The sequence below is a fragment of the Copadichromis virginalis genome, linkage group LG16 (genome assembly GCF_057382275.1).
Source record: "Copadichromis virginalis isolate Kocher_CV1m ecotype Utaka linkage group LG16, C_Virginalis_male_GT1.1, whole genome shotgun sequence".
NCBI classification, from domain to species: Eukaryota; Metazoa; Chordata; class Actinopteri; order Cichliformes; family Cichlidae; genus Copadichromis; species Copadichromis virginalis.
The window spans coordinates 8755996-8773903 of record NC_140633.1 but is presented as its reverse complement, the minus strand read 5'-3'; the positions used below and the strand labels follow the sequence as shown (position 1 = coordinate 8773903).

General features: G+C 43.6%; 1 protein-coding gene across 2 annotated transcripts; it reads left to right on the top strand.

The window, feature by feature from the left end:
- The first annotated feature begins 740 nt into the window (after nucleotides 1-740).
- Nucleotides 741-17617, top strand: ankrd50l (ankyrin repeat domain 50-like). 2 transcript variants are annotated; one of them, XM_085435137.1, is made up of 7 exons: nucleotides 741-2587; nucleotides 2698-2941; nucleotides 5476-5551; nucleotides 6652-7306; nucleotides 12266-12483; nucleotides 13379-16943; nucleotides 17465-17617. In XM_085435137.1, the coding sequence occupies exons 4-6, from the start codon at nucleotides 6858-6860 to the stop codon at nucleotides 16930-16932; spliced, it is 4221 nt and encodes a 1406-aa protein (XP_085291263.1). In that variant the 5' UTR covers nucleotides 741-2587; nucleotides 2698-2941; nucleotides 5476-5551; nucleotides 6652-6857; the 3' UTR covers nucleotides 16933-16943; nucleotides 17465-17617. The 2 variants fall into 2 exon arrangements, with proteins under 2 accessions (XP_085291263.1, XP_085291264.1); XM_085435138.1 differs by lacking the exons at nucleotides 741-2587; nucleotides 2698-2941; nucleotides 5476-5551 and having other exon boundaries at nucleotides 7216-7306; nucleotides 12271-12483.
- Nucleotides 17618-17908: the final 291 nt, after the last annotated feature.

Below are 17908 nucleotides of genomic sequence, written 5' to 3'. Positions count from 1 at the left end.
TTCTCCCAATCCTCTGCTGTATCATCCATGTGCTCTCTGGCAAACTTCAGACGGGCCTGGACATGCACTGGCTTCAGCAGCGGAACACGTCTGGCACTGCGGGATGTGATTCCCTGCCGTTGTAGTGTGTTACTGAAGGTGACCTTTGTTACTTTGGTCCCAGCTCTCTGCAGGTCATTCACCAGGTCCCCCCGTGTGGTTCTGGGATCTTTGCTCACCGTTCTCATGATCATTTTGACCCCACGGGATGAGATCTTGCGTGGAGCCCCAGATCGAGGGAGATTATCAGTGGTCTTGTATGTCTTCCATTTTCTGATGATTGCTCCCACAGTTGATTTTTTCACACCAAGCTGCTTGCCTATTGTAGATTCACTCTTCCCAGTCTGGTGCAGGTCTACAATACTTTTCCTGGTGTCCTTCGAAAGCTCTTTGGTCTTGGCCATGGCGGAGTTTGGAGTCTGACTGTTTGAGGCTGTGGACAGGTGTCTTTTATACAGATGATGAGTTCAAACAGGTGCCATTCATACAGGTAACGAGTGGGGGACAGAAAAGCTTCTTACAGAAGAGGTTACAGGTCTGTGAGAGCCAGAGATTTTCCTTGTTTGAGGTGACCAAATACTTATTTTCCACCCTGATTTACGAATAAATTCTTTACAAATCCTACCATGTGGATTTATGGATTTATTTTTTTTCACATTCTGTCTCTCACAGTTGAAGTGTACCTCTGGTGCAAATTACTGACCTCTGTCATCATTTTAAGTGGGGGAACTTGCACAATCGGTGGCTGACTAAATACTTTTTTGCCCCACTGTATATAACAGAAATTGCAAAGGCCCCAAAACAGCACCTTGTGGCACACCATATTCAGAACAGCCACAGAAAAGAAATAATCCAAAGTAGACTCCAGTATGACCAGTGAGTATGTCAGTCAGCTGCCTCATACAGATTGCGGATGCCAGCACACTCTGTAATATGAATGTAGGGAAAGCAGGTGGTCCAGGTGCTGTTCCAGGATGAGGAATTCATAATGAATGAATGCACTGTCCACACCTCCTGTAAGACATCCACTAGTGTTGTTCTCAAACAGTCTGTGATAACATGTTTGGCGACAACATGCCAGTTGCTCAAACAGCAAAAGTCATGAAATGTCTGGAGGGACTGGTCCTCAGAGACTTTATGGATTCTCTCCAACCTACTGTGGACTCACATCAGTAGTTATACAAAACTGATGATATCATTTGCATCACCCTCCATGCTCTTTAGCACCACCCAGACAGCAAGGAACAAACGCGTGTCTATTTTTTGTGTGGATTACAGCTCAGCATTCAACACAGTCATCCAAAACACAACTGTTTGGTCTGCACACAATCTGCAACACACATTTTTCATTTATTATTCTATTGTAAGACTTTCTCAGACAAATGTAATATTTTGTAAGAGTACTAACACTCACACAAAGCGTTGCTCCATCCCATTTTAACGTCATTTAAGCTTACCTGATTGAAACTGTGTGCGAACCTGTTTCTGTGAGTGAGTAAGTGTGTTCCTTTCGAGGTAGTGGACACAATTTTATTTTATTTTATTAGTCGATGACGATAAAGGAATTCTGAATTCTAAATTTCGAAGACGAGATAACAAACGGTGTCATGGTGACGCTGTGTTGTCATCATGTAATTACAACAAATAGCCACCAGGGGTCTGTAGAACTCAGTCACTGACTTCTGCGCAACAGGAATGAAAGGGATAAAAATATTTCTTCTTTACAGTCCTGAAGTGAATTCAAATTACGAGGTCACATACAACTACAACAACACCACCAACAACAACAACAACAACAACAACGATGATGATGATGATGCATTTTTACTGAATAAGTCTTTGGTGTCTTTTTCATAGCTCTTTCACATATTTTATCTATATGTGTGTGGACTCTATGTTTAAACATAATTATGTGCATTATATTTCATTTTGCAAACTTGCTAAATCTTTTTTTGAAAATTATTTTTGGTATTTAATTTTATTATTATACGTATATATTAGAATGTGAACAATCGGCTAACAAGGTCACTTCTCATCTCACTGTGAGTTCAACTGTGATTATGGGACCGTTTACCGGATCTCGTGGCTTAAAGCAGAGTCTGTTTGCTTTGGTGCAAACACGTCACTCACAGGTCACTTTAAAAACCAGCTCCTCTTATTGCAAGAAAGATGTTTTTTAAAATGAAAGGCCCAGTATCTATTATTGTCAGTGAATGTGCAGTTTCAGCAAAATAAAATAAAATAAGCAATCAAATTCGACGGTTTACGCTTTCTTTGCTTTATCTTTAGATTTTTTTTATTTCTCTTAACTATATTTAGCATAAGTAGTAAAATCTGTTGTCCAGTCTAAATGTGTGCCCTCAAAACACACTGTTTAAGGAGTAAGGAAGGAATGACTGTCCTTTAAATGTAATTCCCAGTAGGATTAAGTTCACCTTTAAGGTGATGGTATGAAGAATTGTTGGAGACACGTGATTAAAATCCGGTGAAGTGCTGTGGGAGTGTGAGCCTCTGAGCGGCAGACGGAGAAGAGCAGCGTTCGTGGCAGGTAAGATCACGCTGTGTGCATTTACAAGTCAGATGCGGTGTCCTGCTGCACAGGAGGGAGATTTTTTTTCCTCTGTGAGCTTTGACTAAAAACAGCCTTTCCGCGAACAGATTTGTGCTCATATTTTGAATGGCGACGCCTAATGAAGCAGTTTGACACATTATCACGGGATATCTTTGGTCACACCTGTGGGAGAATCGTCCAGCATTTGGTGTGGGAGCAGGCACGCTGACAACCTGTGGATTCCAGCAGCGAGACAAACGCGTCCAGAGTGCTTGCAGCTGATCTGCTGTGTGCCGTGCACGCTGGGTAATTGTGGGAATTTGTGATCCGGTGATAAAGAATCGTCTGAAGGTATTTGCAGATAATGACCTTGTGACGTTGATTAACATGAGCTAATAATCATTTTCAAGAAAAAATTACATTTTTTGTTCGATTAATTGGTGACTGTAAATTGGCTATGCACACGCGAAGTGCTTGAAGTGTATAGAATAAAACACTGCATGAATTTATAGTTTTTGTGAAAATGTGGCTTGTACGACCAGAAAAAAGGCGCTGTGTAAATGCATGTGCATCACAGTTGCAGCAAACTCTGCTTTTTGCGTCTTTTGTTAAGAAATGTGGAAGGAGCGAAAGAACCGCTTCAGGAAACAGCCTTCAGCTGCCGGGAAATGGATGTCATTTATCCATCTCTCTTTTTGTGAACCCTATAGTAGCACCGATATGCACCAGTATAGTCTAATGTTCCACTGGAACTCTACTGGAGGGGCGAAAAATCATTCTGGAGAAAAATGATTCCCTCAGCTGATGTTTTGATGATGCTGAGTCTGAAGCTTTGTCCACATATCAAGGGAATTGCTTGCTGTGTGTGGATTTTTTTGAAGGGGATGCTGGTTGCTGTGGTGGACGTTGTAGGCACTTCTGCACAGATGATCATCTTGCATATTTCCCACTCAGTCTTCTGCTCTTAACTTGGTCCCCACCGCAGTTATTTCACCTGTGATCTCTTTAAGTCACTTTCATGCTCTGTCTTTTCTGCATAACCTCTAGTCTCATCCTGTATGTGCACCGCTTAACAGTAAACAGCAACATTAGAATCACATCTTACTCAATCAGCCATTTGTGTAGGCCTAGTGTGCATGTAGATCCTGTCATCATGGAAGAGAACACTTAAAAGTGCTCATAATGGCACAACAGAGCTACTGGTTTGCCTCACTGTTGGTTTAAGGGTTTTCCTTTAATGTACAGTTAAAATGTTATAAAATGAGTGTTTGTCTCAACCCCAAAAATCCAGTATCGATCGGTCTGACTCCGCTTTTTAATTTCTGGTACAGCAGGTAGAGTTGGGCTGTCTTTTCTTTGCCCTGTTTTAGTCATAACACAAAGCACAGCAGCTTGCTTCAATTCTGTGCTGAACCTTCAGCTCCAGAGCAAATAATCACATTGCTCAGACTTCCAAACAAATGCTGCAAGTTGTACGCACACATTTTTTTTTCAGTTTTCTTGTGGGAGTCAGAGGGTGTAAGAAAAGGGAAAAAAATCTTAATGGAATGGTGTGCAACCTCTTTGCTGGTTGCCTAGCAACTTCATTCAGTGCATTCACATGCACTTTAGGTTCACACTGCATGAGAAACCGGGTTACTGTAATTGGAGCATGGAGTTAGAGGTACCTTATTTTCTGGGTGTCTGCTTCTGGTGCCTGAAAAGTCATCTTCAGTAGTGACAGATGATTGTATTCCTAAATAATTCCAACCTTACAGTCTGAATAACTTTTGATTCCGTCAATGTTTAACTTTTTCTAACTGAATACATAAATGAATAAATTAGGCATGGTAGGGAGTCTGGCTTTATTTGACTTCTACTTAGACAGCTTGCTATTGAAGGCTTCAGCTTTGGGTTCTGCACCAGTATCTGCTCAGGCTGCATAGCAGGTCCAAAGGGCTTTGTTAGTAACCACAAGTAATGACAAGAATGTAGACAACTTCTCTGCTTGGTGCCAAGTTTGCTCATTACTGTCATCAGTGTGCTGCTAAAACAGCACATCTCTCATTCTCTAGTTGATTTTCAGTATTTGGCACTTGTCAGCCGACGGTGCAGCATATGTGTCATCCACCTATAGGAGGGTATTCCTTGCCTGAGAAAGCATACAGACTAAAAGTTGCACAGGTTGGGAACGTCGGCTGGTGGCTCTTGGCTTCCTTTGCTCTTTGAATTACGCTGTCAGCAGGCTGGCGTGCTGTCGATGATATGCACAGCAGCAGGGTCTTTCAAGTGTTAAATCACAGTCTCATCCGTCAGATTCAGCTTCCTGTAGCTGATGCTTGATTAGTCACTGACTTGAAATGAAGAACAGCGTGCACGCTCATCAACATCGTCACCACGCCGAGTTTATCTCAGAGGCCCGTTGCATTCTTTGTCCGAATTCTTCAAAGATCTTCATGAGAACCAGACTCGTCTTTTTACTGCCTTTTCGTGATACTATACACTTTTTTGTCCAATCAGAAGAACTTAAAGTATGTATTGGCAGTTTGCATGTAGAAGCTTTTTTTTTTTCTTCTCTTCATTGTCTCATATGTGAAAAATGGATATGTGTGACATGTGCTTGGTATCATATAGGCTCAAAAACCCAACCATTCAGCTTTTCAGTGTTTGCCTCACAGCAGGAAAAAATGTGGAATGTTGTGGGACGGCTTTTAAAAACAGCAGATAACATAATCATACATACAGGAGCTCTCAAAAGGTGCTTTTAATTGCACAGAAAATAAAGAGGTTAGTGTTCCTCCAGCATATTTTTTTTTCTCCCGGTTTGTCCATCATGATTGGCTACCACAAAATAGAAACTAAAAACTTGATTTGCTGATCCTCTTTTTTGTTTGTTTTAAATGTAGGGTGTAACGCTGGTCCAGGAAATGCCAGAGTGTGTTTGACCGAAGAAGATGCCGCCCCTCTTTAAGGAAAGTACAGGTAGGAGAAGTGAGCTCCTAAACGTGTAATAATTCAGAAAGGTTCAGAGGACTCTGTTTGATTTGTTTATGTTTTCCAGTTTGCATGCGCCCTCATCACACTTTAATTAAAAACTAGGTTTTAATCAGCAAAGTGGAAGTCAGAAAGAGAATAGTCAAATTAGCGGTGTTATGATTGGTGTTACTGCTGAAACGCTTCCCATAAATAACAGAAAACAAAGGATATGTCATTATATTTTCTCAGTGAGTGAGCTGTTTTGCTCTAGATCAGCAGTCAAAATATCAAACACATTCGCTTTATAATGATATAAGGAGGATAAAATGTTTGGCACTTTCGCCTAGTAAATGATTTATGACTAATTAATTAACTCAAAGTGAATCAGAACAAAAGAAAGTGAAATTTGAGGCTCGTGTTTTGATGCCAGCAACACAACTTACCTTCTTGACACAAAACTTTAGTGCTGTAGTCTGGCAGATACCTTTCCTACAGCTGACGGAGTGTCCTGCGATTGAACCTTGACCCCAGGTAACTCCTCCCACCTGTCAGCTGTAGAGTGGCTTATGATCACATGAGTCCTCCCCCTCACCACTCCTCTACCTTGATCACCCGTGCATGCCCGGACATGCTGTGAAACACTGAGAGAGGGTGGAGACAAAAAAAAACAAAACAAGAAAAACCGGAAGGCATGAGAGAGAGCGAGAGAGAGATGGGGGGGTTGAGGGAAGGCAAAGATCGTGGGTGTGGGAAAGGGGAAAAAAATGTCATGCTACAGCTGCAGTTTTGGGTCGATTCTCAAAAAAGAAGCAGGACAGAAAGTGAGAGAAGAGGGGAAACTGTGGCTGTAATTGGAGCACACGGAGGGCGACTCAGACAGGGGAGGGGGTGAGATACATGCTGTCATTGACTCATTCCTCATTTCCTTCTCCCTCTTTCTTGATATCTGACAGAGCAGCTCCATGATCCCCCACGAGAAGCATGGTGAACTGTAGCATTTCAGACTCGGCGACACAAAGATCAAGACGTTGAGAGAGAATGAAGAGGTGCACCTTTCCTGACTTAACCTTTTTCTGACTCTTTTTTTTTTTTTTTTTTTTTGTCAGCCTTACACCTTGGGACCTACGGGAGAAAGACAACTAGCGATAATAATCGCCTGATGCAACACTTTCAGAAACTGACAAGCTAAAGAAATATCCAGTTATTGCCTAGAGCTGTCACACACACACCGGCTGCAGCTGTACCACAAAGAGGAGTGGAGTTAGTCACCGAGTATGGGATGTGACATTCACAGTGCTAAGTTGTCCCCTGGATGTCAGGACCCCAGGAACAAATGAGCAGCAGTGGATTTGGCAGCAGCTCCAGCTTGCTTCGGGGCCGGCGTTTTTATTGCCGGGAATGGGCCCTGGACAAGCTGCGTCGCTGCCTGGATGCCCGCTCGGGGCCCGGGCAAGCTCCCGGGATCCTGGTAACGGGGGGACCTGGTGCCGGGAAGACAGCTCTGTGCACCGAGGTGGTGTCCCCCACCTCAAAGGCAGGGCTGGCAGTTGGGTTGGCACAGCGTTGCCTTGCGGCCCACTTCTGCCAGAGGGAGGAACAGACGAGTATAGTGCTGTGGAGGTTTGTCCTGGGCTTGGTGGAACAGCTGAGGGCCTCTCCTCTCCTCTCTCCAGGGTACGAAGAGCTCCTTAACAGCCCATCGGTATCCTCTTCCCTGGAGCCTCTCATGTGTCAAAGAGACCCTAATGAGACCTTCAAGAGGTTTGTACCATGTTTATTTTGTTTGTTTGTTTTTTTTTCTTTGTTTTGGTGTCCTACAAAAAGTCAGCGCTTCCATCTTTTGAGATCAGTTTTGTTGAAACACATCAGTGGGAAATTTCCCACTTCTTCTAAATGAAAGGGAAAAGAAAGTTGCCTGAAACAAATCCAGGTGCTCAGCGTGTATGTGCACGTTCAAGGGTATGGCTCATGCCCAGCTCATCACAGCAGAATTTATGTGGGGGTCTGTAAATCATGACGCTGATGATGAAAGCCGGAGCAAAGTTCCGACTTCGTGCGTGGGAAAAGCAGTTTATCAGATTCCAAAATCAATGAAAACAGGCCGACGGAGTCCTGGCACTGCAGCTCGGTGCTGTTGTATAAGTGGCCTGTTTGAGTATTTAGTTTTAAATGTAGCTGTTAACAGATCGTGTATTTACAATGATGTTATCTGTTTACTGTCAACCTGCTGATGACCCATTTTGTGTTTTGTTAACATGATGATCTTAACTTTATGCAACACAGAAGCTATGAAATTCAATCCGTGACCATCCGGTTATTTGACAGCATCTAGGATTAGGGCTGTTATTGTTTGAATCCAGTTCCATGCATTGAAATCTATATAACTTTTTTGGTTTTGTGGCAGAAAGTCTGAAATTTTATTCATTTTATTGCATGAAAGATTAAAGTAGTAAGCTAAACGTCATTTCCAACACTTGCTGAGTTGCCAGAGTTGGTATGAGCTCCTGTAATTGGGGGAAGGACTAGCAGAGTTAGTTGTGGACATCTCACAAAGCCACCTTACCTTCGACCTTTTTACCTGGATGGACTCGGCTTGGGTTTGAATTCACGGGTTTCCAGTGTTAACACATTTTGCGAAGCTCCCTTTTCATTGTTTGCAGTTCGGTGAAGCTGAAGTTTTTCCCACATCTCCACTTAAGATCACTGAGCTCAAAAACAGTAGTGCTGTCTGGTCTGCCTTCTGAGAGAGGACCACCCTAAATACCATGATCCAGTAGATAAAAAGTGAGCTGAATAAAGGCTGCTGTCATGAAGTAATGTGCATGTAAAGAGTGAAGCTGCCTCACTCTCAAAACAAAAACAGAGTAAAGCACGAGCAGCTGTTCATGTTGTGGGAAAATGCTCCAGCAGAGCTTAAAGGTTATCTTTGTTTTTGTCTAAATAAAGGTGGCTTTCTGCAGGTGTTTAGACTCTCAAGCAGGCAGTTAACTGCCTCACAGTCTGTACATGTAAAAGCTGCAGTGAGCGGCAAACAGAAGCCGGGACAGTCGCAGGAAAAGTGTGCAGCAGCCATTCTTCCTCGTCTTATATTTATGTCTCCCCCTCATAATGCCGCCCATTCACAACACACAATGGGGCCTCCAGTGAATGAACGCTGCAGTGTTATTTACAACATAACATCCTTTCAGAGACTGAGGGGGACAAAGAGGTGAAAAAATGCCTCCGGCTCCCCGGTGACCGTCTCGGCACCGGTCAGCGAGGTCACTCTCCTCTCTGAGACTTTGACACGTTGCCGGTGTGTTTGCTTTGCGGTGAGTCGGAGCGCTTCTGCACTCCTCCTCTGTTTGCTCTCCTCTGGTGTGAAGTGCTGAGCTGAATTGCACATTCCCCTCAGACTGGCTCGCAGCCAGCAGCTGTTTATGTTGGGGGGGCTCTTTTGAGAGAAGGTGGCTGCGGGTGAAGCTCCACTGTGTCAGGACACCCATGGACAAATTGAAGAAACGTGGATTTGAATTGGCAGTGAAAGAGAAGGAAAATAAGCCTGTGTGTAGTGCAGTGCTCCCTCTGTCTGGGTCTGTTCGCTAAACTGGTGTCTTATATTGATTTTAATCCGAGCCATAGAAACAACTGTTCAATACTGGGTCGTGCCCTTTTTGGTGTTCGCGCTAACCTAAGTGCCAAGCTGGGAAAATGTATCATTTCAGACACACGAGCTGACTGTTCACCCAGTCACTGCCTCACTGGACACTTGTGGCTATGCTAGCTTCTTGGGAGACACATAATCTGATGACAAAGTGCTACAAACTGCCGCTGGACTTCCCATGACAGCAGTAATGACAGTCAACAGCAGGACAAATGGGCGGCTTGTAGTGAAGCTCTTTCTAAGTAAGCTCAGTAATAGGTAGTGAATTGTGTTGAACATCTTTCATATCAGTTTGAGTAAAGCCACCATACTTTAAAGTGCACATAGCATTGGCTGCAATGTCCTGTGTGTGTGTAAGAAAATATATTAAAAGTATACAATACAAATACAGTTGTCTCTACAGGATTTATCCAACTAGATCACCCATGTTAAATGACTGTGTCACCTGAATGAAAGAATTACCCTTCCTCCTCCTCACATCAGAGTGTTAGCCCGCTGAGGGAGTGTTGTTTTAATCAGATAACTAAAAGCGCGCAGTGCTATGATAAGCTTGTCATAACCTCGCTGAAATCATCACTCAGAGCAGGATGTCGCTCTTCTTTTTACTGCGTAATATACTTGATAATAAAGGTCGAGTCTATTATCTGGTTAGCTAAGTCTTGAAATATTAGTGACCTCAAGACATTGCAAAAGACCTTTTGTAAGCAGCTTTGATGATTCATCAAATAAAGCCACAATCTCACAAAACTACCAGTGGCCGCTCCCAGCCTATCAAATCTGAGGATTTGCTTCCTTTTATTAATTCAAACCCTACTCACGAAAAGCTATTTAATTTCAAAATAACAGATACATTAACTGATCATATAAACTTGGGAACTGTTTGGGGTGGTGCCATTTGTTTCAGAACATGCATATAATCCTGTTTGTTTTAGTGTCTCATCCATGCATGAGATAACTATTAGGCCTAAAGTATAATCGTTATAGAGATGACTAATTTTTTTTATATATATTTAAAGTGGTGAAACTTCTCCTCCCACTCCTTATTATGTACATATGAATCCAGAGCTGATTAATTCTTGACCCCTGAGTGTAAGCAGTTAGTGACCCAGCTTACTTTAGATTGTTTAAGTCTGAGTGAAACTCTTTTGAGGTAGGTTTTTTTTTTTTTTTTTGTTTTTTGTTTTTTTTTTTTAAATATAATGTTGAATATGTGACATTATTTTGAGATTAAAGTTTCTCTCCTCTTGACTTTTTACTTCTAAAACAAACAAAAAGACAACAACTGTTAAATCCATTAGATGAAAACCTGTTTGGCCTCTAATGGTACCTGGACCTTGTGGTCATTTTTAAACACAGACATTAACACTAATGACAGCTCACATGCAAACCCACACCCTGTGTTTGTTGCAGGATAAGGCATTTTTGCCAGCTGTAAAGCTCTTCTGAAAACTAGCGCTGTGCAATACTACACATCGTGGCATCGATTGGATACCAAGTAATTCCAAGTAGTGTTGTCGATAATAGCGCTGATGCTTTAAATTTATAAAGCCAGCTTATGTATGTATAAGGCCATCTGCTGCGACCCCAACCGGTCGCAGCAGATGGCCGCCCCTCCCTGAGCCTGGTTCTGCCGGAGGTTTCTTCCTGTTAAAAGGGAGTTTTTCCTTCCCACTGTCGCCAAAGTGCTTGCTCATAGGGGGTCATATGATTGTTGGGTTTTTCTCTGTATCTATGAAGCGCCTTGAGGCGACTTTTGTTGTGATTTGGCGCTATATAAATAAAATTGAATTGAAGAGCAGTGTGTCATGACCTATGAGGTGAATTTTAAGCACCTTTAGGCAACTGTTGTTGTGATTTGGTGCTATAAAAAGAAAACTGAATTGAATAATCATATATTTGCAAATTCTGAACAAATTTTATAACTACTAAATCACCGGACTACATGCTGAACTTGGATGGAAACAAAGTATTGATCCTCTTGTGCTAGTATCAATCTGATACCAATACCAGTACTGGCATTGATTCGATATTGGTATTGTACTATCGATATTTGGAAATTTGAATGATCCCTCTAGGGGTGTTACTTTTTTCTCAGGTGAGAAGTTTTGCTATAATACTGCTGCTGACCTGCACCCATGACACGGAAGTGCAGCTTCTCCAAATGTTTTTTTTCTTTTTTCTCCTGCACCACTATGATTGGACATCAGGGTCAAGAAGTTCAGTGGTGTCTTTGCCGTGCATCCATAATAATAATAATAATAATAATAATAATAATAATAATAATAATAATGTGAAAAGAATTGCCAGTTTGATAGCGTGTGTGTGAGAGAGAGACCAGGGTGGAGCTGTAAATTCACATGTTCCATTAACCTGAGTCACCATCAGATCACAGCAGGGTGTGGGTGCTGACCGCAGTGATTAAAAGGCAGTGACGCCGCTATTTTAGCTTTAGCCAAGTTTGTAATTGTTTTATGGTTTTGCAGCTTGTTCCGGTGTTTAATGAAAGTGTGGGGTGTGGGGCTAAATTGCTGTTTAGTTCTCTTGGTTACAGTTTGATATCTGTGTTAACAGGTTAACATGAGAGTCGGCTTTAATTTTACTGCAGAAGCATCTGATAGCAGTTGTCCTGGTTGACTCTTGTTTACCCACTTGTAGTTTGGATTTGACCTAAATTACTGTGAAAGTGTAAATGGAATTGCTTAGTTTGCCTGACATTTGCTTACTTTTTTTATTGAGTTCTTTTTCAATGGCTGAATGAAACTGATTATGACTCCAGTATTACTGAAGATTCAACATATGGAAAACAATGAAAAAACTTCCATAAAATACAGTAAAAAATTAAACTCCACACTTTAAATAAAGATGCCTGAAGTCGCAGCAAAGTCTGACTGTCACTCCCAGTGACTCACACTGACAATGTGCGAAAGATCTAATCTGCTTTGTTGGCACAAACGAGTGTTCGCAATGTTACTTTTCTTTTTCAACTCTATTATCAACCCACGAATCCTGCTGTTATTACATTGTCTTAAGTGTAATGTCTTGCACTGTGTGTCTGCCTCTTCCTCGCATGTCCTTAGAGCAGTGTTGGAACCCCTGTCGGACCTTCCTCCTCCTGCCCAGACTCTGATGATGGTTATAGACTCTCTGGACGTAGAATATGGACCAAGGGAAGGAGTTAGGAAGAGTGGCTCCATTGCAGAGCTTTTAGCCTGCAGTCAACACCTGCTGCCCAGCTGGTTGCTGCTCGTCTGTTCGGTCCGCCGCCAAAATAAGGCCCTGTGCAAGATGTTCTCAAGTATGTACATACTTCTCTTATAAGATTATGCAATATATTACAAAATAAATAAATGCGATCAGTTACATGTGAACACAAGATGACATATGGGTTGGTTAGGGTGTGGCCATGATTGTGCAGTGAAATCACTATTTTTGTCATCTAAAAATGCACTGACAAACACTGACCAAGTAGTTTAATTGGCTGTTCACTGCAATACAGTAAACAAACAAGAATTTTCAAAATTTCTATTGAGATGCTACTTCGGTCTGTGAAGGTTCTCAGTCATCCAGCTCATCGTAGAAGCTCGGAAAGAAAAGCCTCTGGACTCTTTTAAGTTGCTTGAAGATGTTTCACCTCTCATCCGAGAAGCTTCTTCAGTTCTAGGGTCAAACGGTGGAGAGTCCCAGATTTAAGTCCTGTGGGAGTGTCGTCCCCCCCCCCCCCCCCCCCCCCAATGCTCCTCTACCTAATCACACGAGCCAAGGTGTGAAGACAGGTGTCGGTCACAATCAGGTGAAACGTGAAACGTCTTCAGCAACTTAAAGAAGTCCAGACGCTTTTCTTTCCAAGCTCCTTAGACCAGGTGCTACTTAGGGTGTTGCCTGAGGTGCTAAGCTAACGTGGTTTTATTTCTACACCTGCTAAGCACATTCTCCATTTTGCCACATTAAAAGTGGAACTTTATACCAAATCATCCAGGACTTAGATAAATTGTTAGCTGGAGGTCTACCATTACACTAGAACAAGCTGGCATAGAGTTTTCAAAATAAGAAGCAAAAAAAACAAAGCATCACATAAGACTGAAAAAATTTAAAACCTAAAAAAAAACTGTAGATAGAATCCATGAGGAATATAAAAAACTTTATTGAAGATTTAAAACAAACAAACAAACAACTGTCCTATCTGTTTGTAGGTTTTCGTAAACTCTGTCTGGATGATCTGCGGAAGCCTCCAGCAGTCCGTGACGTACAGCAGTACATCCTCTGTCGTCTGGATGAAGAAGCAGCGCTTCGTCGACAGCTCACCCCTGATACCGCTGATATGCTGAATCTTCTGCACATCAAAAGTGGCGGCTGCTTTCTTTTTCTTCAGCGTGTTCTGGACGGTGTGGCAGCTTCGCTGGTGGGTCTGCGAGAGATCCGGGACATCCCCGGGACTCTCAACGGACTCTACCTTTGGCTGTGCCAGAGATTGTTCCCCCGAGGGCGCTTCATCTACGTAAGGCCTCTCCTCAATGCCCTCTTGGCTGCCCCGAGGCCCCTAACACCCCAGCAGCTATTCATGGCAGTCTGGACTCAGGACACCTTATTAAGTCTTCAGGACTTTGAGAACAATCTCGAAACCCTCTCTGCACTCCTAATCGATGGAACCGGAGGCACCAAATTAATTTTTCATGCAAGCTTTACAGAGTGGCTGACAGATGTTAAGTACTGCACACAGAAATATCTGTGTAGCAGAACAGAAGGTCATAGCATGCTTGCATCATCTCTGACTCTACAGGGACCTAACCTTGACGTTGAGGAAACTTGCCAGCTAGCCACACACTTAATTTGCTCAGGGCACCATAAAGATAAACCTGCATTTTTGGCACTGTGGATGCTGTGGGCAGGTGTACGTGCTCTTAACCCCACCTGCAGTAAAGCACTTGCCACATCCTTAGCTCAGCTTCCTGTTTCAGTGAGTCAGGATGTTGCTCAATTGCTGATGAGAAGTGGACTAGTCTCTCGAACCTTTTTTTCTGGAGCAGACTCAAGTGATGCAATGCATAGTGTAGGTAAAGAAGGAATTGATGTGCAACAGACACTTGAAAGGGAGACGTATATAAAGGACCTGCTTGCCAGTGGCATGTCTGTAAACCAGCCTGGTTCTACAGATGGACAGACTCTGCTTGCTAGTGCAGCCCACGAGGGTTCTGCAAATTTAGCTAAACTTCTCCTTTCACATGGCTCTGATCCACTGATCAGTGATCATCAGGGTCAGATGCCACTGACTTTAGCCTCCAGGCAGGGTCACGTCAAAGTGTTGTCTGAACTCCTGGAATGGGCCAAGAGCCAGGACCAAAAAACTGCAGTACAGATGATGGAGCATGTTGACAATGAAGGATGGACAGCGTTGCGCTCTGCAGCTTGGGGTGGACACGCTGAGGCTGTCCATCTACTGCTGGATGCAGGAGCAGATGTAGATGGATGTGACAGCGAGGGCCGAACTGCTCTCAGAGCTGCTGCATGGGGCGGTCATGATGAAATTGTTCTCACACTACTGGACTATGGGGCTCAAGTTGACAAAGCTGATAGCAAGGACCGCACGCCACTTATCGCAGCTGCCTATATGGGACATCATGAAGCAGTGGCAATATTGTTGGACCACAATGCACGTGTTGATTTGGCTGATGGAGATGGACGCACTGCTCTGTCAGTTGCAGCTGTCTGTGTCCCTACAGCAGCAGGGGTCAAAGGTTTTGGAGAGGTAGCAAGTCTGTTACTGGAGCGTGGAGCAGATCCAGGGCACAGAGACCATGATGGAATGACACCGCTTCTTCTTGCATCCTATGAGGGCCATGAAGATGTAGTCGAGCTTTTGTTAGAAGCTGGTGCTGACGTAGATGAAACTGCTGGACCTGACGGCAGTGTGCCTGCTGCTGCTGCTGTTACTCCCCTCCTGGCAGCAGCAGCAATGGGACACATGAAGACCGTGTCACGGCTGCTTTTCTGGGGAGCGGCTGTGGATGCCATTGATTGTGAAGGCAGGACGGCACTATGTCTAGCAGCAGCCAGAGGGAGCGTAGAGGTTGTTCGTACATTGCTGGACCGAGGCCTGGATGAGAACCATAAAGATGATCTTGGCTGGACTCCATTGCACGCTGCTGCGTGTGAAGGACATCGTGCAGTTTGTGCCATTTTGACAGAAGAAGGCAGCATGGCACGAGTTGGAGAGATGGACATCGAGGGACGCACTCCCCTTATACTAGCTGCCCAAGAAGGCCATTGGAGCACTGCCAAACTTCTATTAGACAGACGGTCTCCCATTGACCACAGGGCCTATGATGGGCATTCTGCCTTGAGTGCTGCACTCCTGGAGGGCAATGCTGATGTTGCAGAGCTGCTTATGAAACGAGGGGCTGATACTGATGTCCGGGATGCCGAAGGGCGTCCTTTGCTCTACCTCCTAGTATTGGAGGGTCGCCTTGATATGGCTACTCTCCTAATTGAGAAAGGGGGTGTTCCTCTGGAGTCCAGAGACTCTGAGGGCCGTACAGCGCTTCATGTGGCTTCCTGGCAAGGATTTGTAGAGATTGTAGACCTACTTTTAAGACATGGGGCGAATCCCAATGCACAAGATGCAGAGGGGAGACCACCAATACATTCAGTGGCTTGGACAGGACACGCTAAAGTAGGACATCGCCTCCTAGAAGCCAGTGGCATCAATATAAACCTTGCTTGCCATCAGGGGGCAACAGCTCTGAGCATCGCTGCCCAGGAGGGACATGCTAACATCGTTGCAATGCTTCTAGAAAGAGGCTCAAATCCCAATCACATGGATAAATATGGCCGCAGTCCGGTCAAAGTGGCTGGGAAACATGGACACTATAACATTGTCAGGATGTTGGAGAGCTATGGAGCCAAGCCATATCTAGGTGTGTTGCCTAACTCTAGTACTGTATCCCCTTCAAAATCCAACATGATCTCATCTTTAGGAATCTCAGAAAGTAGTGGAGGTGAAGTAACTGCTGCAACCTCATCGTCCTCGGTTTCTTCTCCAGGATCCACTGCAGAACGATTCCACTCCATGCAGAGCTCCCAAACCTCATCGACCTGCCACTCACTGGCCACGGTGCAGACGGTGCCAGCTGACAGCCTCAGCTTTATACAGCAGATCCAACAGCACTCACTGCCCCGCAGTCGTAGCCGTAATTCCACCCTCCCTCCACCAGGGGGCTCGGGCATAGGTAGTCTCCACGGAAGCAGTAAGAGGCAACCCAAAGGCAGCCCTCCCCCTACTGTGTGCACAGTCACTGCCATGGTGCATAATTACGAATTGCCTCAGAAAGGCCTATCATCTGGACTTGAATATCATGACAAAATAAACAAACAAAGCTCAAATTTAATAAAAACAGAGAGGACTAATTACACAGGTGGCAAATGGAACTCTGTAATGGCTTCACTTGGGATAATGCCAGGACAGGACCAACCGCTAGGTGCTAAAAACCGAGAGAACGCTCCTCTCGGATACCCGTACAGGCTTCAGAACCCACTTCAAGAGGAAGCTTGGGATTCTAAACCCCAGAAGAACATTTTGTCACCGGTTTGCTACAGCTTTTCCCCCGTCCCACCCTGTAGTGCCTTGCCAGATGATGTAATGGTCACTATGACAACCACAGACCCACAGCTTAATCTCAAACGGGCCATCAAACTGCAGTTTGAGGGTCCCACCAGTGTAGCCTTACACAAGAGAGAGACGCCTCTGTGACTGGTACTCAAGTAAGTTGCCTAAGTTAGCACTGACTAGACTTTCTTCACAACCTTTTTACTGTACTGTGGCTCAGTGATGTAAATAATTCAATAATTCAACTGTCAGCAGCAAAAATGCAAACATAGTAACTGTCAAACCAAATTCATTTTAGTTCAAGGGTGTCCAGTGAGAATAAAATTGACAGGATCAAGTCTTTGATAGGTGACTTGGTTAATTAGATGGTGAGACTGTTATTTTGAAGTCCATTTATCAATCTGTGTTCTTATTTAATTCAGGATTGTAGGGGTCCTGGAGCCTATCCCAGCTGTTACTGGGCGGGAGGTCGAGCACACCCGGGACAGTTTAACAGTTGATCACTGAGCTAACAGACAGCCAGAGACAGACAGCCATTCATACCCAGATTCAAAAGAGTAAAAATTACTAATTGATCTAAAGTAATTAAGTGGAGAGAACCACACACTTACACTGCACAGCACTTATTTCCCCTTTCTTTTTTATTCAAATGCTAATGATTTTATCTTTCTTTTAGGTGGAGTGGGACATTTTATGTTCAAGGAGATGGCAGTTTTTTTTGGCAGTGATTCACTGGGTTCAAATGAGAGGAAATCATTCCTTGTTTCAGCATCCTTTCAGAAAACCAGAGGAAGAAGAGACTGAATGACATTAAAGCATTTGTTTCTTTTTTGTTTTACCTGTTGTGTGGGAGGAGCAGAGCACATCCTTATAGACTAAATCATGCTGATATATTTAGTGTAAAGCATGACTTGGATGTTATTTTTCTATGATAGCATACTTTTGATCGGCACTGGTCTGACAAAAATACCTTTTTACTATTTTATTTTTATTTATTTTACCCCGTAGAGCCATTATAGAGTAATGGTTGAGGTTTTTTTTGTTTGTTTTTAAACAGTCATGTTCAAGAGCTTTAAGCTTGTGGCCTTGACCTTTTAGGGAAGCCTTTGGTATTTGCTAT